The sequence below is a fragment of the Agelaius phoeniceus genome, chromosome Z, assembly GCF_051311805.1.
Source record: "Agelaius phoeniceus isolate bAgePho1 chromosome Z, bAgePho1.hap1, whole genome shotgun sequence".
Lineage (NCBI taxonomy): Eukaryota > Metazoa > Chordata > Aves > Passeriformes > Icteridae > Agelaius > Agelaius phoeniceus.
In genome coordinates, this window is record NC_135303.1 from 3,508,762 (window position 1) to 3,534,459 (window position 25,698).

The 25,698-nt window shown below is 40.8% G+C and overlaps 1 protein-coding gene across 2 annotated transcripts in view; it reads right to left on the minus strand.

The window, feature by feature from the left end:
* SLC12A2 (solute carrier family 12 member 2) overlaps window positions 1-24,864 on the minus strand; it is a 54,531-nt gene extending 29,667 nt beyond the window's left edge. For both annotated transcript variants that reach the window (XM_077171315.1, XM_054653399.2), the window contains exons 1-9: window positions 24,019-24,864; window positions 8,280-8,399; window positions 7,172-7,247; window positions 6,544-6,639; window positions 4,662-4,801; window positions 3,795-3,905; window positions 816-924; window positions 271-398; window positions 99-183 (exon numbers count right to left, since the gene is read on the minus strand). In XM_077171315.1, the coding sequence (XP_077027430.1) occupies window positions 99-183; window positions 271-398; window positions 816-924; window positions 3,795-3,905; window positions 4,662-4,801; window positions 6,544-6,639; window positions 7,172-7,247; window positions 8,280-8,399; window positions 24,019-24,519 (1,366 nt within the window). In that variant the 5' untranslated portion in view covers window positions 24,520-24,864. The remainder of the gene's footprint in view (window positions 1-98; window positions 184-270; window positions 399-815; window positions 925-3,794; window positions 3,906-4,661; window positions 4,802-6,543; window positions 6,640-7,171; window positions 7,248-8,279; window positions 8,400-24,018) is intronic.
* Between the last annotated feature and the right edge of the window lie 834 nt (window positions 24,865-25,698).

Below are 25,698 nucleotides of genomic sequence, written 5' to 3' on the forward strand. Positions count from 1 at the left end.
TACATAACGACTTTGCATAACAAATTACATAAAACCAAATCAAAACACATCCTCGGAACGAACGTGAAAGGATAAAGTTAAAAACATTCTCTATTTACCTACAGATACTGCAATTCCTGCATAAACCAATGTAGTGATTAAGATGGCCAACAGCGTTCCTTTAGGTATGGCTGACTGAGGATCCTGAAAGAAAAACGTCAGTGGACAGTGATGACAGAGGTCAGTGCACACTTGAGTGGTCATGAAAAATGTCTTTAATTCGCTACTTACCGCAAGGTCCCCCGAGATATTTGCACCAGCAAGTATGCCAGTTGCAGCAGGGAAGAAAATAGCAAACACAGAAAAGAAAGTTTCCTCTTGTCGGAAATCCGGCCCAAAATTCTCCATGAATATGTCGGCTGCAGAGGAAGATTTGAGTCTGTCAATATTCACATGGAAGCTGAAGTATGAACCCATTCCAGCCACTATCAGACCAGTAAAAAAGCTGACAGTCACGGGACCTTCTTAAAACTAAATGTAGAACATTTAAGCCCTAATTCATCACTTCAACTCAAAGTCAAGACAGTAAACTTAAGCAGATTTAAATGTTAAATGTAAAAAATACTTACAGTATAATCCAGCTTTTTAAAATTTAATATATATTCAATATTAAGCAATACTCAAGTTTTGACCCAGCTGCAGAAGTTACAAGAAACCAGGAAAAGTCTCCACAATTAAAAAGGACTGTAAGATACAGTAGATGTTTCATTTAATAATAGCAGCTTATTTTGCAAAGGAAGGAATTGTTTACCATACTGTAAACTGTTCCAACATACCATTGTAACCAAAGAAACCTTTGGGCTTCTTGCTCTCCAGAGGAATAAATGTTCCTATGACAAAGTCTCCAATAGCAAGAATGAGGATCACCAGCAGGACTATCTGTGCCTGAAACACAATGACTGCTGTCAGACAGGAGAACTTGTTCTTTTCATAGTATCAAGTGCTGTGCTATAAAATGTAAATGTTTACTTGATTCCAAATTCAGCTTCACCTTCTCAGCATGTTCTCTGCAAAAAAATGAGGAAAGCTGGAGAGAACTTGTACAAGGATTTTTAATTACGAAATAGGAATAATTTCCAAGTTTTATGCCTAATCAAAAAGGCTTATTATGACCAAATGCCTCAAATTATACTTCTAGACACAAAATGCTTAAAAGAACTAATTTCTCTATATATAAGCCTTCCAGAAGGAATGCATTTGAGGAGATTCAAGAAATTTACATGAAAATGGCCAAATGCAACACAAATGCTACTACTTTATTAGCCATGGTCATCCTTTGTCTTATACTTTAGTATGTGGTATTTTCTAAAAATTTTAATAGATCCAGAATGAAACAGCTCTTGTTTCCTATTTTATGCAAGGAAATAGTTTACTTTGCTACATTCCCATGTTCTCAATCCTTACTAAGGAAATTAAATTGCAAACTGCAACAATTACTTGTTAATTCCTAATTTTGACACTTCTTTTATTACAACCTAGATTTTTAGTCACTTTTCGGCAGAACTATTATAAACCATACAAGTTGAACAAGAAGTACTTTAAACCATCCCACACCTCTAAAGTGTGTACAAAGATAAATCTAGGTACTGTAAGGATGGTTCAGGTCCTCCATTTAAATAAGCAATCCCACTGCTGTTATCTTTTGGGTGGTTTCATTCCTTAGAAAGAAGGCCAGTAGCTTGGGGAAAGCTATTCACAGACCTTTTTCAGGCCTAGGATCAGGAGCTAATATGCAGTATCACTGTGGCATTGTTCATGCCTACAAAACAAAGTTTTCAGTTCACACAGCCTCTCAGGAAAACAGGGTGGGACTGTGATAAACACAGCAAAATGGGCTGGAGCAGATTTAAAAGTCCACCTGAAGGAAAACAGTTTGAGCCCTTATTTATTTAAACCTTTGTAAAGCCTCAAAAATAGGCGAAAGGTGTGAGGATACAGCTGGGTGCTTACAGAAGTCTTCAGTAAGACAGAAACATAAACACATGAAGTTATCACAGAGCAACTGCCACAAGTGGAGTTTTCCAGTAACTAACTAGGCTTCTCCCTGAAGCTAGGGATGTTTGCTGAGTATCTTACTCAAATTCCAAAGTCTGAAAGAATGGGCTTCTAAGACTTCAACACAAGGAGCTGAGCAGTAAACACCACAAACTCTATAAAAAGACATTTTTTAAAGCAAACTTCCTAGAATCAATCACAGTCTCTCCTCGATTTTACATCTGGTTCAAAGGCGTTATTATAGATTTCCCTGCTCCATTTTCTCTAAGACACGGCCAAGGCACAGGAGAACACCACAGATCAAGATGGAGACACTGGTGTTTTGCTATGCTGAGTTCTGTTAGCCCACATGAAATGCTTGTTTGAAAGGTTCAGTGGCCAATCATTGCTCCCACTTGCCTCATTCCATGACAGAGAAACCAAGTCTTGACTTTTACATTGAGAACAGGACTTTTGAAAGCTACCCCTAAAATAAGGATGGCACTGCAGTAATTGCATAATACCACATTTCAGGTTTGATGTAGAAACATTAAAGAAGGGTATTTTCATGCAAACTATTGTTATATAAATGCTCATACTAAGCAGCAAAATGAAGATACTACCTGTGACTTCAAGTGGCAGCACCCAGAGGATTATTAACAATAATTCCCTCAAAACAGTTCAGAATAAGAAGGTCAGCACTGTTTGCAGTTGGGTGTATAGAGAGCATCACAAATTCAAGTTATAGACAGTGAAGGGCTACTTGAGAAAGGTAAACAGTTTCTACACAAGTTCAATTTAGAAGTTCATGCCCAAGTCAATTTCTGTAAGTTTCTTTTCTCCCCAGTAGATCTAAGCAATGCACTCGATCTTCACTCACTTCTTCTAGGATCCCTATTTCTTGGAAGCAACAATGATAAAAAACCCCTCTCATTTTTATTATCAATAGCATCGTCCTCTTGATGAAGGAGCACAAGAAACTTACAACACTTCATGAGGAGGTTCCTTCAGCTGCCTCTCAGTCAAGAAAATAGGAGCTACTGTGATATAAATATAAGTTGGGAATGAAGCCCCACTGAGAGGCTCTCCTCCATTTTTTTTGAGCAAATTAAGGATAGATATTCATAAAAAGCCTACAAGGTGCAGGAAACAGAGAGCAAGCTACAGTGCCTCAAAATGCCAAGCAGAAAACTGGTAAGGCAGAAGAGCTTCTCTGGTAAGATCTCTTCAGTCAGAGCTGGCCTAAGACTGAGGTTTCCCCTCCTGCAGATCATCACCACCAATGTTCAACACCTTTTTCTCTATGCTGTGAATGCATCCCACTGTCTGGCTGTGAAAATCAAACCAGAAGAGAATGAAAGAGAAGGGAAGCCAGCCCTGTGTGTTTCATCCTCAGAATCTGCCTAAAGTTCACAGTAAGGGAAAATTCCCATGCTGAAGTTCTTACCTTCTCTTGTGCTGCAACTGCCCAGAAGAGGGAAATACCATTAATCTATTTGACAACGTCATTAAGAGTGGATTATGCTGGAGTTTAGGTTCTCATAGATGGTTAAGCTTCCAGTGAAGTGGTTTAAGATTTGAAAATCTTAAGATTTTGTTTAGAGCTGCACATGCTTGTGCCAGACCAAGAGCTACTGCATAAAAATTAACTTGACTTCTAACACACAATCATGCAATACTGAATACACTAAAAATAAATCAGAAAGCTAAGGTACAAAAAATGGAATCAGAATTATGAAGCAGAGAATTAAAAAAAAAAAAAAAAGATGGGAGTTCCTTACTTTTGCTTCCCACTCCATTCCTGCAATGGAAATGCCCAGCAGTATAACCACTGTGATAGCCCCTATGATTCTGATATCGTTCATTTCATCGATCATCAATGTTCCATTTTCCTAACAAAACAAACAAAAAATACACAGTCATGTACTTCATCAGGTAAATGCCTGCCCTAAAACAACAGCATTCTATTCACTGTAATTTATTAGTAGTTAACCTGCACACCACAAATTTACTGATTGTAAGTTCCCTTTAAGGATACAAGTAATTTGGGTTTTGCCTTGTTTTTAAATCAATGAATCTTCCAAATGGAAACGATAAGGGCTGTTCAGCCTGGACAAAAGGGAGCTCAGAGAGACCTGACTGCCATCACTCAATATTTAAAGGGGGCTTAAAAGAAAGATGGGAACAGACTTTTGGATAGGGCTTGTGGTGACAGAACAAGGAGTAATGGTTTTAAAGAAAAAAAGAAATATTTTGCAGTGAGGGTGGGAAGGCCCTGGCACAGGGTGCCCAGAGAAGCTGGGGCTGCCCCTGGATCCTTGGAAGTATCCAAGGCCAGGCTGGATGAGGCTTGGAGCACCCTGGGATAGTCAAAGGTGTCCCTGTCCATGGTAGGGGGTGGCACTGGGTGGTCTTTAGGGTCCCTTTCAACTCAAACCATTCTTAATTCTACCTGGTTGGGGGATGGACCAGGTGACCTTGAAGTGTCTCTTCCAAACCACACTGTTTTATGATCAGAAGAATCAAAAACCAAGTATAATCTTTAACTTTACATGTAAAGTATACACTTTATACAGTCAAACATTCTATAGGAGGTGTAAAACTTTATAGATGAAGTATAATCAATACAGGCACTGTCCTCCATGTACCTTGAGTAACTCGACAACAGTCTCTGCAAAACCAACGACATACATTGCCACTGCCACAGCATTGGCAAATGCAAAAATCAGACCTATGGCACCACCAAACTCCGGCCCCAGACTTCTGGAAATTAAGTAATATGCTCCTCCTGAAAGGAAAAAAACCAAAAAAACCAAATTACAAAATTACAAAAAAAAATCCTCTACATGATAGAGCTTATAACAGACAGTGATCAGCACTTTAACATTTACACAAGCCAGAATCTACTCATTCTTCATTCCCTGATGTATTAGAAAATAACCCTTAACTCAGTATTTTAGGGACAGATGTGCTGAAGTTTCAGCAATGTATGTCAAGTTCTTAGGAAAAGAGACCAGGTGGAAATAACCATAAATGATGCACCACATCATATTGATGCGTATTAACTATGCAACCAGTTCTATGGTTAAAAAACAGCAGAACACAAGCTGCAGTATAGCTGGGCTTTTTACTTCAAACTGCTCAAAGCAGTTTGACTTGTGCAGTCAAGATTAAGGAACTGTCAAAGCAGATTGCAATAAACCCACAAAAGTTCCAAACTTCCAAGACCTGCTTCTAAAAGCTCTGCTGTCAAATGAATTTTCTGCCCTCCAATGGGACTCTCAAGAGCCTCTTCTTTGTACTTTTGAACTGGACAAAAACAACAAATCCCACATGACAAATGGAAATCTGAGTATCTGGAGTATTAGAGAAAGGTTAAGTTTAGAAAATGTGGCAAAGGCTTATTCCTCAAACTTAAGGTTAATCTTTCTAGAAGCAACAAAATCCTCCAGCTCCAGTCTGAAATAAATAACTGAGTGCATGTTAAAAATCTGCAACAGAAAATGCTTAATTTCACTGCATTAGACTTCTTGGAAGTGGAAATCCTATATATGTACCCAGCTTGGCTATACTCTGTATTTCTTATGTAGCATTAAAAAAATCTTACTGTAATATAACATCTTCATAGGAACAATTGTTCCTATGAAAATGTTATATTATATATAATTTATTTATTTAATTCTATTATTTATAATAGAATGAAATAAATTTATATTTATTTTTATATATTTAATATATTTAAATAAAAATATTTAAATATTTTTATATTTTATTTATATTTAATTCTATTATTCATAATTTATTTATTTAATTCTATTGTGTATATAAGGTTTTCCCATCTATACAGATGGGAAAACCTGATATACACAATAGAATTAAAAAAATAGAAGGGCATTCAGAAACTAAGCTTGACATAATGCTAACACTCATAGCTGATTTTTCCCATTGAGTCTGTTTACTTTGTGATCATGAGGCTTTTCTCTTCATTCTTAATCTTAATGAAGATAGTTTTACAACCTCCTACTTTAATTCCACCACATTTTTTCCTAGTAGCAGTCTGGTAATGTCACGAAGCAAGCAGATCGTGTCAGAGGCACCAACCATTTCCAAAAATAGCTGACACCACCACATAAACCATGGAAGAGAATGAAAACCATCACCCTCAGGAAAGCTGGAGCTAACAGAGTTTGGAGAGTTACTTGGGTGAAGGTTTATTTCAGGACATGAACACATATGAAGACACTCTTAACCAACCAGTGCAGCTCAGGAGAATATTAAGATCCTTTTCATAGCTGGATATGTAGCCTTACAAATGTTTGCATTACAAAAATTTACACCATTATTTTTTTTTTTACAGCACAAAAGCAAGGTACTAGTTCAAATGTAATTAGTAGGCTCCCTACTGAGTTTTTGTTAATTATGTGACTGTTTAATCGCACACAGGACACAAGGAAGGCTTTGCTCCTCAGCAACATTCAAGTGTGCACTCCAGAGTGAGGAAAGCCTTAAAAACTATGAAAATAGCATTACCTCCTCTTACAAACCCATTTGTGGCTATTGCTGAAGTAGACAGTCCTGTAATAGTTGTCACAACAGTGGCCATTCCAATAACCAAGACAGAGAGACCTTTTGGGAAAAGAGATGAAAACACTGTAAGCCCTGCAGTATTAAAGAGTACAAGCCTTCAACTTAATTTCATTTAAATACTCAAGTCTTGCAAGTAGAACACAAATTTACTTTCAAGCAAAAGGCTTCCTCTTTCCCCGTAAGGATAAAAATAAAATTGGGCAAAGATTCTCTTTAACCAGCAAGGTAAGAGCTGTATTCTACAGATCAATCCAACACTTAGGTTAAGCCTTTGAAAAGATTTGCTTATATACTACACAGTCTACATGCAGGGTTTAATAATTAGAGATCAAAAGTTTATCTCTACAGTTCACTGAAGATTTATAAATGTCAATTTTGAAATACTTGCCTTGTACCTAAATGAAGAAGCCTAAGTAACTGGTTGAAGTTTTTGATAAGATAAATTACCATAAAAATTAGCAATATTAAGGTAATTTCCTATTCCTGTTTAAAGTAAAAGCTCAGGATCAACATCTCTAGTGGATCACATTTGAAAGTCACTGAAATAAAATTACAGCATTAGTATCCATACCTATCCCAGCTTGTCCTACAATCCATGATAGTCTGATGAAGAGCATCACACCCCAAATATTTAACATACATCGTACCTAGGATAAAGCAGAAATATAACATGGATTAGTTCTTGTATCTGCAGTCATTTACATTAATTCTTCCTTTCAGTTTTTACTGTTCTTGAAATTATCTTGCTGCATTTCCTCACCACTTTTAAAATTATTTCACAAGAATATGATGTTATCATAAAAGTTTAAGTTTGGTTAAAAAAAAAAAGGGACTTAAATATGATTAAAAATTACTACCTTAAACACAGAGTTAAGAGTAGTTCAATACCTGACACTTACAGTATGCCATAAGCAAACAATAATAATAATTTAGACCCTAACCTTAGGATCCAAAATTCACACTACAGAAAAAATGACTTAAAATAAGACAGAAGTCTATAATGATTGTGAGGTCAAAAACCCCAGTTTGCATGTCGCACAAGCCTCTCTCTGTCTCTCAAAAAAAAAAAAATGCACTAAAGCAACACCCTACTAAATAACTTACTCTTCTTAAAAGAACAAAAGCCCTGCTGCAAGTTTGCATTTCTGTAACCTTTGTATCTTAAAACACATCTGCACAATAACAGGATGGAGAGGTGTGCATTTTTTTTTTAAATTCTAGTATTTACAACTCTTAGGTCTCAATAAAAATAGTTTGCTTTGTTCAGAATTAAGACAGGAGACTAAAAACAGATCTTGGGTCTCTCTCTTCCCTAAAGAGTAATATATCAATCCTACAAAAAAGGAGATAACCTCTCCAAACCACAGAAGTACAGCATGCATTTTTCTACTACAGTATATTTTTCCTTCCTGGAAATCATGCAATGTAAAAACTCCTAAAACCTGCAGTAAGAAACCGTAAGCCCTTAAGAACTTAAAGCCCTGAAGTATTTATTGACTTAAAACTCAGTTGAAATAGGAGCAACCCTTCATAAAATTATGGCATTTATCACACCTCTCATACACGTTATCTTTATACTACACTATCACAATGCCTGTCAACAAAGGAGGTGGTTGGAAAGATTTGTAAGAATAGATCAGCACCTGTAAAAAAACTGAAGAGCCATATGCCAAACTTACCAGCACACCTTTTATCCAGCCAAACTTGACTACCCCTTTGCTGTCAGGTGTGTAAGCAGCAGCTGCATCCCCAGCTGGTGTGCCTTCCTCACCATTTGCGTAGCCATCCTCAAAGGGCTCCTTTGAAAAGACAAAAAAAGTTTGTATTTTGGGTGACTGACAGAGCAAAGTGGGCATGTGAAACTAATCTTGTAAAAAAAAAGAAAACAAAAAAAACCCCATCTTACTTGTGTAAACAGAAAAATAAACAGAAAGACATGGCGGAAGTTTTGAATTGCTCCTTTATGTCCCTTGCATGATGCACATCTCGGATTTAAAGGAATGTAAAACAAACTTACGAGAGCAAACCATTAACAGCCAGTGTGGTAAATATAATTAAGAATTAGCCCCAGATCCCTAAAAAAAGTCAAACACCTGGTCTGTAGAAAAAGAGCTGGAAGATTTCAAATGCACAAGAAATTTTACTTCTTAATCAGAAAGCACAGGCTGCTCTACCACAAGTTACTGTCTCTGCTGTAGCATTTCCTGTTGTTCAGATGTAGCTGTCATTTGATCAATTTTTCAGGAAATAAATTATTCATTTCCCTGCAAACTATTCTACTACTCTTTGTAAGGTGATGCTGCCAGAAAGAAGGATGGGAGATCGGCATTTCAGGGAAAAGGAGGGAAGAGAAGTCTCTTCCCAAACACTGCTCTCCAGTTAAATGGGAAGGATCACAGATAGAGAAAACATCAGCCCCACGGACAAAGGCCAACTTATGTCTCTTATTTACAATTCAACTCTCAACTTCAAAAATGCAGAAAACCTCAACTTTAAACATAAATTGAAAATATATGTGTATACACACACATATATGCTTGCTTAATAGGCAATTTTGTTTTGCCAAGCCAGGCAAGCACCAGAACATTTAAACTCAAACATTTCCTACACTTGCTGTGAGAAAGCAAGAAGCGCTCTAAGTAGTTTATCCAAGGCAACAAGTATTAAGAGTGGATACAGTAAAAAGACCCTGAACAACATTCAACAAACCAGCTCAAGCAGCATACTGTGAAGCAGCCTGCATCCCAGGGCTTAGAAAACATTTGAACAATTAGAGATTCAATCCCAACGAGGTAAAGGGCAAAACCCACATTTGCTAAGTAAGACACAAAACAGAATGGACACAAATAAGGCTTCTAAGCGTATGCAGGGAAAGACTAATAAAGATTAGGGTGAGGCATTTTACCAAATTCTTTCTACTCTTCATTAGTACCAGATATATCCTTAGCACAGGGTTCAGAGGAAATATTTCTAAACCTGTCAGTTATGAAGGGTGTCATCCATATGCTCTTATTATGAGCAGTAAACATACAAACCAGATTTTTAAAAACAGATTATGTCAACCTTATCCCAAGGTCAGTAGCACAGATTCATTACAGTGCTTCTCTCACTGATGTGGAATTATGAAATTCTCATAGAAACAGATACACCTGCAACACATCTGGTGATGCTGTAAGGCACATCTGGTGATCCTGTAAGGCACAAGCCTTCCACTGTTATGCAGAATCATGATCAGTTTCCAGATCATTACCTTTAACAGTTTACTCTCTTAAAGAGCACATTATATTGCCTCCTGAAGAGATTACAATTAAAAAAAAAAAAAAAGACACCTTATGTGTTATATATATAAAATATTTTGTGTCTGTGTGTGTGTATATGTATTATATACACTAAACAGAGGACAAGTAGAAACCTGACCAGGAGGTACCCAGTTTGCTGAACTGCAGCTTTCCTGGCTAGAACTAATGGCTGCAATTCTTGGGAGATTTGCACAGCCTTTGACCAGATGAATCTATTGATTGCTGATTATTTGTATCCAGGCACTCAAGCCAAATCAAGTAGTGGCACATAATCATATAGAGTGGTAAGAAGAACAGTGAGGACCAAAAAGAGAATTACAATGCTGCTACATTTCAGAAATGCTGGCCTGCCTGAACCAGAACTAAGAAGACATCTACTCAAGCCTGAGGTTCATGCCAGAAGAGGATGAGCTGACCACCTACCCTGCTCCAATAGCTTAGAAGTGCAGAACAAAATATAAAAATCCCTCTAAGCATTAATGTATCCCTTTATGACTTCTTTCAGAAGTGGGGAGGAAACAGAGAGAAAAAAGATGCATTAAAACAAGGGGCAGATTATAAACATGTTCATCACTATGCCAAAACCTCCCATCAAGCATGAGACAGTACAACCACTTATTACTGGTTCATATAAAACCCATTCTAATTCCTCACAGAAAACCACCACATTATACTTGGAACACACTCTATTTTAAACCATTACATAAAAGAAGTCACATCCAAATTATCTAAACAATTTTTAAGCTTTGGCCAAAAAAACTTGCCAACGTTAGATAACATCTTCTGCTATTACAACAACACGCATTATGTCTGTAATAAGAAATAACAAAAATTGCTCTCTGAGAAGACTGGTCAGGGAGGATCAAGGAACAGTAGGAGGAATCTTTATCTTCATGTCTTTAAAATAGTGAAATGCGAATGAAGTGGTTAATGCCTTTTTTTTTTTTTTTTTTTTGAACAAGCTTGGAGCTTGTTTGCTGCAAGTTCAGGTTTGGTAAGATGGTGGAGAAATCTCTTTGTATCTGGTCTAAGAAAGGATCACATACTTCATCATGTGAGCATGGTGGACTAAGTATTGGTAAAACCTGCACACATCACCAATGTGACCCCCAAAGGTCACCCCAAAACCTCAACCACCATGGGGCAGCTACACATTTTCCTGCAGTGCCCAAACAAGCCCATAGCTCAGCCTGTTGTGTGCTGGGGAGGAGGTAGATAATGGGTCACAACTGGTATTCTGAGTTATCAGTTACCAGATCAGCTCCAAGATACTGCACACTGTGAACACAGGCGAGTTTTGTTCTGTATGTCTCGTCTCTCCACACTGTGCAATATTTCTTAGGAAAATATTTTGAGGCACAAGCAAAATGTAATAACCGAAAGGTTATTCCTGGTTATCAGTGCTGGTGGGTGCCCAATAAAGCAGCACTGAGAACAGATATTACAGAGTGTGGGCACAAAGGAATTTCACTCCAGAAGACTCCAAGTTCAGCCCTCTAAGGCAATATTAAGAAAGAACCACTGTGGTCTCAGCTGTAAATCAAGCAGGCGTAGTATTCTTCATGCTCGTGTTCATGAGGAAACAATGCTTCTACTCAAGTCAGACACTGAATGGAAAAAACTGCCCTAGCACTATTTTAGAACAGCCAATACATGCACGATAAGATCTTCATAAACAGTAAAAAACACTAACACACTGTGGATTTGGAGGGGGTGTAACAAAAGGGGAAAGAAAAGGGGGTTCAGCATTTCAGAGCAGAAACAATCTTATTAACACAATTCTTAAAACAAAATAATCAGTCCAAAAATAGTAATGGTTATCATTTGCATTGTTAAGGGAAAAATAAGGTATGTTTACAAGCTGACAATTCTATCACACACTGACAGGACTTCAGACAAGAAACAGTTAATTTCTGCTCCTACACGGATAATCTACTATTTCATCTCCAGTGTTGGATCATAACAATAAGTTACTTGTGACAACTGTGAATAGCCTCCACATCTATTAGACATAGATTAGTAATGAGAAAATACTTGATATTTCGGTAGAGGAGATCTGAGGTTTGCCACAAACAGCCTATAATACACTGGTCCATCAAAAAGTTCAGTAAAAACTGCTTTATTTAAGAGTTCTTGACAGTGGTATATGTCATGCAGCATAATTTTTTTTTTTTTTTTTGTGGTGAACTTATCTAAATCCCATCTTAATGGCAACATACTTGGGCTATGTTGCACCGTATGAGGTAATACCAGAATAAACACACATGAAGTCTTGTTTCTTTTCAAGAATCACAACTTGGAAGCCACAAGTAAAGGGCAGGACCACCAGCAAGTTTGTATGTAAGAGTGTTTTCTGGATCTCCAGGCAGATTGCTGTCACTGTGAACTGCCTGATTTGGTGTGCTCCAAGCAGTCACTGACTTCTTTAGCTAGTCCCTCCTGCTGTTATTGGTCCTGTGCAAAAACAGGAGGCCAGAGAAGCACCTCAGACTACAGCATTTGACTGCTTTTCCCATTTCTCACATTTAGCCAGCTACAGATTTAGCACATGCCACATAATATGAGGTTCTTCTCACACAATCTCCCTAGAAAGGCTTCACAAAAGCAGCTTCTTCTCATCTTGGCAGGACACAGCACTGAAGCTGGTTTCAATAGTTTATATTATCATAATGCTAAAAATCAAGAGCCTAATCCTTTCAAGCTGCAGCTTCTGCTAAGAAACATAAAAATGGCCTTCCTCTCCATCTAGTCAAGCTGCTGACACTTAAAATTGCTTTGTCCCTGCTGCAGTCTAAATTCTGATACTGTATCCTGATAATATAATACTTTATTCTGATTACCTACCTATATTCTGATAATGAGCATAACTCTCTCATGCTTACTGAGAACAGAAAAAAATAATAAAGGGAGCTACCCTGAGAACCATCTTTGCCCAAAGAGAACTGACAGAACAATCCAGTGCTCTCACACATCTGCTGCAGTCCTTCACTGTGGTTCACAACTCTGTTGCAACCTGTTCACCAGCCCTTGCAACCACAATTTCTTGTTTCCATCTCCCAAAGGTCAATTTTGTAGTCATTGCCATTTTAAGATGCTCCTTATTTTGTGGAAGGGAAGAAGCAGCAAAATGTATTGATCCAGATGCAGCTGACCATCTGTCTCAGAGGCAGAATCATTATTTGGAGGGATTATACTCCCATCTATCCCAACTCCAGTCCTGCACACTATTAAGACTATGGCTACAAAACCTATTTTTGCAGAATTAACACAGTTCAAAACATACATTAAAAAGGAGCTTATAAATATTTGCTTTGTTTTTTTTTTTCTTTCCTAACTAAAGGATACTTCAGCCAGAGCACAGATATAGTAAAAATGACAGAATAAAGAAAGCTACCGAGTTACATAAAAATTACTAGACATTTTGCCTCAAATGATGGTAACACTTCAAAGGATTTTTAAACACCACCAAAGATCTTTTCCTTTCAAGAGTAAATGAACTTTTGGACTCTAGCTCCCACCGCCTGTGACACTCCCAAGGAGCTGAATAAGAGACTTTAGAAGTGCTAAATGTATTTCATGCATAGAATAACTATGAATAATAGAATAATCCTGCTGCTATGGTGTTTACCTCTTATATAACAGAACTTTTGAAAACACTCTGTACTGATACAAGTGTGATGCCGTCTGATAAAGAATAAATAATAAGCTAATAATAAAAATGCTGTCTGAAGGACACCAAGCCGTACCAAATGTATCTGTCCTTTAAACATTACTTTTGCAGCATGTTAATGTTTGTAATTGTAAAATTCCCAGTTTTTGTCTACAAGTCAGTTTGATAAGCTGTGTTTATCTTTTACTGCTTTTATCTGCACAGTTGTGAAAGAGATCAAGAGGACTGAGCTTCCTTCCCAAAACACCTAAATCTCCACGGAATGATTTTAATCATATTGTTGCCCAGGGACACCAGACAATCTTATGATAAGTCCTTTATCAAGAAAAGCCTTGAGTTTGGTTGCATGAGATTCCAGAGTATTTCAGTACTTAAATACACAGGAGGGAATAGAAGTTTTCACCAGTCTTTGACTCCAGTTGGTGACACCCAGTACTGTTTGTAACCATTTTTTCAGGAAATCACTTCTCAAGAGAGGCTGAGATATTATTTTTAACTTTGCTCGTAAACTACAAATCACAGTGAGTTTTTAACACTAAACTTGGAAAACAGCTCTGCCAAGTCTGACAGTTTTCAAGTGGTTTTTATTCCTGTAAGGGAAACAAACAACTCCAAAGGGAGGAAGTACCACTGGTAATAACTTTTAAAAAATCTTACTCTATGTAACATTCTCTTAAAGAACAATCTGACTGGTCAGTATTTTGTAAACTAGTCCTGCTCTGCTGGAAGAAGGATGGTGACAGGTATGGAAGCTAAGGACAACTCTCAACTAATGCCTTGTAACTGGCCTCATACTGATGACAGAGCAATGGAAGTGTAAATTCTAAAAGATGTAACAATCTGAATCTTTGGTATTCAAGACAGGGTTACCCCTCACTTAGAAACTGCTACTCAGAAAGGCCAGTATCTTCCAGAGAACACCTGGAGCAATTGACAGATTTCTGATTATTTATTTATTAGTTAAAAAGAGTTAACCAAGCTAACGAAAAAGATTCAGAGGCTCAGGTTTTTCAGGAGTTAATGGGAAGCTTGACTGATCATCATTGCTCCCAGGGGGGAAGAAAACCCAGTCAGGTAGCACACAGAAAGGAAAACATGGCACAAAGACACTGTTCAAGACACCTCAGTCTGCCTAACACCTTCTTAGCACTTTCTTCAAAGAACTAATTCAAAATATTAATACTATCAGGGAACAATGACTAGTCATTGCTGTTGACAGCCGTTTAGAAATTTCAGCAGTCGTATTAGGTATTTTACTACTTGGTTATAAAACAGGAATGAATTATAAATTCTATTAGCAAATCTGCCCTAATTCCCACCCTGGTGTCTTTACAGTCATAACTTAAAAAAAGCCTACTAAGCCATTAAATGGCATCCAGAAGTTACCTAGAACAGCAGGAGATAAATCGCCCGGAAAAAACACAGATCTTGAAACTCGGGATTCCTTGGATTCAAACATGAACAGCTTACAAACACTGGTTACTCACCTTAGTCAAAGGAAATCCTTTGTAGGTTTGCAGCCAAGAGACCAAAACTTAAGTGCTTTGACTATATTACCTTCTCTACAATTATACATTAAAATATAGTAGCAAATGCCTTTGGCATCCACTTCCAGAGATTTTAAAAGAGATTGCATCAAACCGAACATTAATGTTATCTTAAGCTGAAATTAAAGAGTGTTGTACTGTGATTGCAGCAGAGCAATTTTAAATAGAAGAAATTTATAGTTGCAATTAACATGTCAACTGAAGGATTAGCTATGTGCTTCTGCCATCAGCTTGTATTTCTGTCTTGCACACTGCTTTTAATAGAGAAACATTAAACAGTGTGTTTTTTTTTAATGTGTGTGCATGTATATATTGTATCTATAATGACTTAAAAAGCCATTTTTACTTTAATTCTTTTAAAGGGATAATCATCCACTCATCCCCTAGCTCTTCCATGTAGTATGATGTATTAACTAAGTTAGCAAGATTTAATCAGGAAACTTACTCAAGCAATTGATTTCAGCTTAGTTGTAAATCTTTTCTTTCAAGGTGGTATACTTACAAATAAAGAGATCTGTTGATGAAGATTAGCACTAATTTAATGTCTTACTTGAACACAGCTTTCTTGACAAATCTCTAAGCTTATTACATGAAGGCTGCATCTCTCTGAAGCAGTTTTGACATGTGATAAAGCAGCAAAGTCTTGCTGACATCTACAGGTATGCAAGACCAGTATCCTATCAGAAATATAAATAATATTTGCTTTTCCCCCATAGCATAAACATTAATTAAAGAATGAGAGCACTCTGCAAAATAAAGAAAATTTCCCCACATCTTTACATCTTGATTCATACATCCCTCCGAAACAAAGGAGGGTATGAAAATTCTGGGCAAGCTGATCATGAAAATTAGAAACAAACAAGAAAAGGCCTTTGTTCAGTAGTTTTGCATTTGGGAAAATCCAAATGCTTATGGTCTGCACTACCAGAAATTTTGTAGCTAAAATAAGGCCTTCCTGCCAAAAAACCAAACTTTCCCCCAAAAAAGCCCAAATTTCCTTTTCCAGTCTCTGCAGTTCTGGTTAACAGAAAGCTGCAGGAGGCATGACTTCCTGCACAAGTGTAGGGGCAACCAACCCCTTCAGTTCAAGGGAAAGAAATGCACAAAGTCTACTCCACACCTCAAGAATGCATCTTCATTTCTGCACTGATGTGTACGACCCTTCCCAGAACCACCACTGCACTCTGAATGATCTGCAGAAGTAATTACTCCTTACTGTGCACTGAGTGCAATATTTCCTTTGGATATCCATTGTCCTGGAAGGAGTAACCACACTTCACAAGAAAAGTGGATCCCACGCTCTGAACACAGGTAGTTTTCACATGAGTATCTGACACACAGAAGCCTGATACGCTCCAGAATGAAGCAGATGCAGCACTTGATTGCAAAAGAGCTGAAGTAAATCCAATTAGGAAGCCTCCTGCAGAGAGGCTTAGCATACTCAAGTGTAGTCCAAGAAATACAATGTTCTGCTGTTAAGTACAAAAGAGAATCCATTTCAGTCTTGTCAAGAAGTTGTTTGGGACACATCAGGTTTCCGAGTCATCACAGTTTAACTCCAGCAGCCCAGCCCCGAGCAGCCACTCACTCGTTCTTCTACCAGCAGGACTGGGGAGAGAACTAAAGGGTAAAAACTCACAGGTTGAGTTGAAGACAGTTCAACGGGGAAAGCAAAAGCCACACACACAGAAGCAAAGCAAACCAAGGAATTAATGCCCTGCTTCCCGTGGCTGGGCAGCCCCCTCCAGGAGAGCAGGGTCCCATCACATCCCGGTGACTTGGGAAGAAAAACAGCGTCACTCCCAATGTCCCCTTCCTCCTTCTCCCCCCACTTTTTATACTGAGAACGTCATTACCTGGCCTGGAACATCCCTTGGGTCAATCTGGGTCACTGCCCTGGTTGTGTCCCCTGCCATGCACCCCCAGCCTCCTCACCAGTGTGGCCACAGGAGGAGGAGCAGGAAAGGCCTTGGCTTTGTGCGGGTCATGCCCAGCAAAAAGAAAAACATTTCTGAATTACCAACCCTGTGTCCAGCACAGATCCAAAACAGAATCCCACACCAGCTACTGGGAAGGAAATAAACTCTACCTCAGCCAAAACCAGCACACAAGTCATCTCCGCCCCAAAACTAAGGTTAATTTGAGGCATTCTTGCTCTTAACAGCTTTTGGTTTTCATCTACTTCTGCAAAACACGGTGCACTTTGTATTCAAGAAATAGAAAGCAGGAGCAGCAATAGTAAAACCCTAATAAAACATCCCATTTCTATAAAAAGTCTAGCTCCAATGTAGTAAGTTCCTGAAAAATTACATTTTATCTGTTGGCTTACAGCAGACTAAAGAGCCCATTGAAGTAATCCTAAAAAAATCTTTTAAAGTACCACCTGAATTTTTAATGTCATGTTCTGAATGCAGCTACAGCACAGCCCTGAGCCAGAAGTGAGCAGGGCTGGTATGTTCACACAGAAGAGTACTCACTGGCACAGCACCACATTTCAGCCAAAGTTGCCAAATTGCTTACTGTTCAGAAGCAGTATTACTCAGAATAGTCCTAGGAGTCTCTGCCATGCAGACTGACAGACCAAGTTGGGTAGCATCACAGTTCCTTCACAGCTGGAACAGACAGAGCTATTTTCTTTGAATTTCAAAAAAAACCCAAACAACTGAATCATCTGTAGCAGGAGCAGTGGATTCAAAGAAGGGAAGTTAACTAACAAAATGCAGATGCAAGAGATAATCCCTCTTATTAAAACTGTAATTTTTTAGAATTTCTTTACTCTTTTTGTCACCTTATCCTTAAATCAGTCACGTTTACAAGGCACAGACAATACATCCAAGGTTATTTTTTATGCATAAATGAAGTGTCAGTAAGTTTGTCAGGTATAATCAGTAGGGTGAAGTGCAGAAATAAATCAAAGACCATTCCGGATTTAAACTGTAAAAACTGGACAGCTCCCAAAATTCTGAAAGGCAAATAATTTGAAGTCAACTAATTAAGAAAATTCTTAATTGAGACCAATGACCATAGTGTGATTGCTATTACCTATACCAAGAAGTGGGGAAAATGGGTTTGGGGTTGCTCATGAATGAGTATTATATGAGGCTTTAGGAAAAAATCTGAAGTATTCAATAGAAGATGTAGTACAGTGGTTTAAAATTACTTCAAGATACTGATCTTGCCAAGCTCCTCCCCTACAAGAATGTTCTTGAATGGAAATCATTTGACATCTAATCAAGTACAGTACAAAAAGAGAAAAAAGTTAATGTGAAGATGAATTCTGCAGCCCTGCTCTTTAACCAGCTCTGAAACAGTGCACTGGGAGTGGGACACTTTTTTTGTAATGTTAATAAAGAGAAAACAAGGAAGTGTGAATTTCATCTTTATATCACTATTGAAGTTTTACTCTGTGCTATACACATTATTTGTACATTAGCACATGTATATAAAATTTTGAAGCAAATTAATATACTTATATTAGGAGTGCACACTCAAAACTTTTTTACTGATGCCTGTGTGCAGTGAAAAGACTGTGGAGAACCCCTAAGTATTGGATCAGGGAACTGAATCATCACACACAGCACAGCAGAGGGGGTGTAGGCTTTCTGTAAACCAGATCAGATCTGTATCAGATCCAACTAAGACCTGTGACAGCAAAAAGTTCACTCCTTTCAGCAGCAGTCCACACTTGTGCTGTGAGCCTCATAAGCTGCTAAAGGTTCAGTTACTTCCAGCTTCCCTAGGACATGGGGGAAAAAAAAAAGTAATAAGAACAACATTAGCAGTTTGCTGAACACAGGTCATGTTTTTTAGCATTCCATGGGTATTCTGGACTAAAGACTTATCAAAGATTCAAGAGAAACAAGCATCAAGAAACATAAAACCACAAATTATACATGATCTTTATAAAATACAACCCCTGGAACTCCAATATTATTTACTGCAAACAGAGCGGTACACTCATTTTTTCCTTGATAAAAATAGTTGTGCTTAAGTGGGGCATCAGTGTAAGTAAAGTGAGGATTCTTGACACAGGCTGAAAAAGCATAAAAACATTCCTCTGCACGGTGCAAGTAAAGCCTGAGTACAGGTGCATTAAGGTCACTGCTGTTTAAAACTGATGAAAGAACAGTTACCAATTATAGGCTTCTGGGACACACAACAGCACTGAGACCAAGACTAAGAGAGCTTCCCTTGTTTAATTTTAGTACAGTGAACTTCAGAAAGAAGATTCAAATTCTGCTCACATGTATGAGGGACAGCAAGAAGGAAATGTAATTTAAATTAAAAATAACAGGGACTGAAGAAAGAAACAGACGTCCAGACTGTAGACAAGATTCAGCAAGGTGGTGCAATAAAAACCATCTGCAAGAGGGTCCCAATCTTCTGTGAGAGGGAAAGAAGGACCTCTTAAATACAGACCTTACATAACAGGGTCAGCTTGCTTGATATCCTACAATCTTTTAGCCTTTTATGCATCTTTACCTGAATTCTGCTTTTATTACAGGCTAAGCGAACATAAACCACAAATTGAAAGAAAATACAACTAAACAAATATTAGAGATGCAGCAGTTGTTCAACATTCTCAAGACAGAAAACATTTTTGTTAGAGAGCAGTGCCATACACAGACCTTTTCACTGTGCTTATGTTAAACATTTGAAGTCGTCAGGTCAGAGGAATAATTGCAGCGTTTGAGAAAATAGTTAACAAAGCCTGAAAGACAACTGAAAACAATTACAGTCATCCCACTGGAGTAAAAACAAACAAAAACCCCCTCAATTTGTATCAGGACTACCAGTAATTGCTTTTTTTCTTACACTTGTCTCCAAATTCAAATGACAGGTGCACAGATTTTTGTGTGGGAGGAAGCAAAGCACACTTGTGTTTTTAAACACCTTGGGATTTCTTTTTGTTTTGATTAATAACTTGATCCTGATGGGGATGGGGTGGAGGTGGTGTAGGGATCTTCCTCTGAGATCAGCACCTTACCCTGTCAGTGCTCCCGGTGAGTATTTAACAAACAGCAGAGCAGAGCTGCCAGCAGAGGGCTTGGTTCACACCACATCCACTCAGCACAGCTGCGAGGGACTGCACAAAGATCAAATCAGAACCACTCATACACAGCGAGATCTAGTCTTAAAGGAAAAAAAAAAAAATAATAATAACCTCCCCAAATCACTCAGTGCTATACAGAAAAATCCTAAATTATTTCAGCGGGTTACAGTGTGCAGGGCTGAATACCCTAACAGTACACACTTGTCAGAACAGTAAGGTGTGTGATGTTATGACATGGTATTGATAAAGTGAGGGGCACAAAGGCATGTGCAGTATTTCTACAGGCTTATCTTTGTGTACAGATGTAGCTGACCCAAGAAAAGCTGTAAGACAGGCAAAAAAAAAAAAAAAAAATTAAGAAAAGAACACTTTTAATCTTCCCATGGTCTGAAGACAGATCCCCCTCAAGAGGGCAGGGGACACCAGTGCAAGAAAAACCTGCATGACATGGTATGCTGACTTCCCTCCCACTTCTTTGCTAATGAACACCCTCTCCCCTCAACATCTACGGAGACCAGAGCTCCTGCAACACATTCTCTTTACAGGACAGCAACTGCAACAGCATCACCAAGTTCTCTCTCTCATCTCTCTAAAGCAGAGAGAAATCAACACGCACCAACTGGGTAAGGAACAGATTGACCACCTTAGTTATCTGCAGTCAATGACATGCTAAGGCAAGACCCCTCACCTGGAGTTTAATATGATCAACCAAGACCAGTGTTATGCAATTCATCCACCTCAGAGTGCTCCAGCATCACCCAGCTGTGTTTCCACAGCCAGTCTCAAGAACAATCCCTTTCCTATGAGAAAAGCCACTGCTGGAATGACCACACAAAGACCCATCCCAGCAGGACTGCAGGACAAACCCTTTGGAAATGGGACCCCTCCAGTACACGTGTGTGTCTTCCCCAAACAGTCACTCTTCTTCCAACACTGCTTTTCTGTGAGAACAGAATCAGTACAAGTGTTAGACAGATGAAGCTTCCAAACAAAGCTAAAGGAAAAGAAAAAAAATCTGTTCTATATTGGGCACTGGCATCGACAATGCTCCAACGTTGCCTCACATTTATCCACTTATTAAAAGCAAAGGGAATAGCAGGAACTCTTAACTGCTGGATAAAATAGCTGCATTCAAAGCAGTGAACCATACCGGCTTTGGATCCACTCTTTACACAAAGTATCTGCCGCTCCTGATGCACCGGGTCAAGAGCAGAGGCACAACAATAGGCTGTGCAAACTTTATTGTAAGGGTGCTAGGATGTACCAGCTGCCTCGCACAGACGTGCTGTACCTGATAAACTGGTACAGAACCCACAGCTAAAGAGCAAGGTTAATTGTTCAAGCTGCTTTCCCAAATGCACACAGCACTACCCAACAGTAGAGACCTGCTAGTCAGCGGGAACTGAAGTCACTCTGAGAACGGAGACAAAAAAGCCCCCTGGCAACAGTAAAACAAAAAAAAAAAGCACAACAGCTTTGAGAACATCTTCACATAAAAGCACAGAACCATCTTGATTTAAAAGTTATCAGGGCTCTGTGTTCGCAAACCAAGTACATAATCAGAGATGGGATGTACTTCATAATCCCCTGAGATTGACATGAGATTGCCAGGAATGTAGGTATCCAACGCTATTAGCATGCACAACACACCCCTATTATTATTAAAAGCTTTTCCGTTCACAGCTTTAACTGGAAAGTGTTTTGCTAAGTTGGAAGCAAAAATAAATGGCTTCTCTACTTCTTATAAGCCTAAGTAGCTGCTAACACCTTAATTGCGTTGGACATTAAACATCCTGCAACAGAAAACTTGAATTACTCCACTGAACTTCAACTTAAAATTCTGAAGTCTATATTGTGACCTTTTAAAAAATTAATATCAAATGCAACCGAAATTCCATATTCCACCCCAACATTTATTTAATGGGAGGAGGAGCACAAGCAGACGGGGCATGGCTTTAAAAAAAGAAGTATCTTCACATGTACATCTATCCACACTGCAGAACGAATTAATGACACTTAAGAAATTAATAATTTGACTTAATTAATGCTCACTATAAAACTGTTTTGATAATTATCCTGTAATTAGGTTGTCTACCACTCCTCTATGCCACAGACTACAAAGAAAATTCCTTGCCATAAATTTCTTCTTAATAAAGAAATTACAATTTTAGAAATTGTAGCTCCAGAATATGTTGTATTCTGCACTGAAATATCTTAATGGTATCAAAGAGCTTTCCACAGTGCTGCAACACACTGAAAATGCCATGTGCCAACCTTAGAAATTTGAGAAATGTTTGCTTACAATGCTGAGTATCCAACACCTGGTCATCCCATCATGGACCAGGAGTCAGAAATTTGGGGGAGCAAGAGGACAGAAAACCAACGTGGTTTCACATGTACTACATGAGCACATACATGTGTTTTATTTATAGTTTACCCAGCTCCAAACACATAGCAGTAATTGTCAATTTCGATTTCATACTAACTTAGAATCAGACCACAGATCATCATTTGGCTCCATCAAAAGGGGACCTGGAAGGCAGGAGTAATTTGCAGTGGTGGTTAGTAATTAAAATCTGACATCTTATCTCAGATGTCACAAACAAGTATCTTTGCAATACACCAACCAGTTATTTCTATTGGAACAATTCCACAGTCAGTGTCAAAAATACACTTAAAGGATCACCAACAGTCCCTAAAAAAACCCCAAACCCCACATATCAGTGCTGATGCACCGAGCACCCTAATAAAATGGTGCGAAACAAGTAAATCCGGAAAGAACACACCTTTCCTCATGGAACTTCACCTATGAGGAGTGAAAAGTGGGATGCAAAAAAAAAAGTTCTGGAAACAAAATATTCACTTCCTTGGAATGTGGTCCCTGTGTTCCTTTATTTCCCTAAACCCAGCAGAAGGACCCCACTCAAAACACAGGCTCCTGAGCACAGCCATACACCAATTTTCAAACTGTGAGGAAAACAGCACTGCAAGAGCTTAATGTTTATCTGGAGTTAGTTTAGTGATGATAGCTTAAAAAAAAAAAAAAACCAAAAAGTCTAGGAAATTAATTCTATGTTCAGCTAAAGCTGGTCTTCTAGCCAAGCCAGCCTGCAATGCAAAGAAGGCTCTCGCTGTCAACTCGTCTCAAATAACACACGGACTCGTAGTCCAAAATAGAAAAAAAGCTTCAGACGCACAGCTCCGAAATTTTTCAAGCCTTGACGGCGGCGCAGGAGGCACCGAGCAGCCCCGGGAGGGCTCGCTCAGGATCTGTGCCTGTGCAGATCCAGCAGCATCCGATCCCATCGGATCCAGCGGGCTCTGCCTCGGCGCCGCAGAGACAAACCTACCAAAAGCCGCTACCAAAGCAAGCGCATCCTTATTTATTTACTTTTTTTTTCTTTTTATTTGTCAGCGTCTCTACCAAATGTTTTCACTTCCCTTCCCAGACTGATTCCCACGGCGAGCCCCCGAATCAATACCCTATCCGAATCAATACCCTATCTGCTGGAGGCGATTTGGAAGTGGAAAACCTGTAAGAGATCCCCGGCTCGCTGACGGGGGAAACAGACCTACGGCTCTAAACACCTCTCCCACTGGGCGACCATCTCCCAAAAGCACGTGTGTGTGGGGGGATGGATACCACTGCGTCACGAAAAGACAAAAAAATATATATATATAACAGAACTGAGACGCAAGCTATGCACCCGCGCTATTTGCGCCTGCTCGAGGCTCGGTGAGCTTTCGGCTTTTTCTTTTTTTTTTTTTTTTTTTTTAAGCTTTTCTGCCGACACACTCCGAGAAACCGCCGCACCCCCGGCGCCGGGGGAGCCCGGGGGCCGCTCTCACCTTGTCCAGCTCATCGTGCAGCTCGGCCAGGCTGGGCCGGAGCAGCTTCTCGCCCAGGTCGGCGGCCGTGTGCCGGTAGTGGTCGATACGGGGCACGGCGTCCATGGTGTTGTGGCCGAAGGTGCGCAGGTAGTAGGTGTTGGTATGGGTATCATAGTAGTAGTGGTGGTGCCCGCCCGAGTGCAGGCTGCCCTCGCTCATCACCGTGTCGCCGCCGTTCTGGACGCCGCTCACGTTGCCGCCCTCCGAGCTGCCTCCCCCGGGCTCGCCGGGGCTCTCGCCGCCGGCCGAGGGGTCCACGAAGTTCACCCGAAACCTGCCCTTGGCTTCCTCGCCTCCCTTACCCGCCACGCCGATGTCCCCGCATGACTTGCGGGGCCCCTCGGCCACCAGGTCCACCTGGAAGCGGCTCTGGCTCGGCGTGGGACCCAGCGGCTTGCCCAGCGCATCCTTGGAGCCCTCATCCCCCGCGGACCCCGCTGCCAGATCCTTGCCCTCCATGCCTTCCCCTCGCTCTGCGGCCGCCACTGCTCCGAACGCCCCTCCCGGCCGGCGGCCCCGCTGCTTTAAGCGGCCGAACAGCGCCCCGGGGCTGCCGCAGACAAGGCGCCGCGCCCCGCCCCCGCCGCAGCGCCAGGTGACGGTGCCTCCGGTCCCTCCGCCCGATCCCGCTCTGCCCAGGCAGGAGCGCGGTCGCTTCCTCAGCTGGCGCGGCGGGAGGGATGCGGGGGGAAAAAAGCCGGCAGCGCCGCGCAGGCTCCGCCCGCTCCCGGCTGCGGCGGAGGGGGCGGCGGGAGCGCGTCCCCGGCGGGGCGGCGGCGGCTCCTCCCGCCCGCACTATGGCGGCCCCGCCGCATCCGCCCCGCGGCGCCGCTGGGAGGAGCGGGGGGGGGGCCGCACCGCGATCCCGCCCGGCACAGCCCCGCCGGCCGCCGCCACGTCTCGCGAGAGGAGCGTGGGGGCGCTCGGAACCGCGCGGTGCCTCACAGAGCCCGGACCCCTCGGGAGCCCCCGAGACCCCTCAGGCACCCGCCCGGTCCCTCACACAGCCCCGGACTGCGCATACACACCCCCAGATCCCCTCAGACACCCCCGGAGCTCTCACGCACCCCTGACCTCCCATGCACACCCCCAGATACCCTCAGACACTCCCGGAGCGTTCACACACGGCCCCGGGCTTCGCATGTACACCCCCAGGTCCCCTGAGACACCCCCGGAGCCCTCACGCACCGCGGACCTCGCATGCACATCCCCAGATCCCCTGAGACACCCCCGGAGCCCTCACCCACCCCTGACCTCCCATACATACCCCCAGATCCCCTGAGACACCCCCGGAGCGTTCACACACGGCCCCCGACTTCCCATGCACACCCAGATCCCCTCAGTTCCCCCTCCAGTCCCTCACACGTACTGTCGGACTGATAGACATCGCCAGATCTCCTCAGAAATCCCTTGATCCATTACACACACACACACAAACACACACACACACCCGGACCTCTCACACACTCCCTGGGCCCCTTGTAGATACCCCCAGTTCCCCTCACACACACCCCCAGAGCTCTCGCATGCTTTGGTGCCTCACACAGCCCCTTGGACCCCTCATGTACCCCTAGATCGCCTCGCATCCCTCCTGTTGCTCACACACACCCCCTGGTCCTTCACATACACCCAGATGCC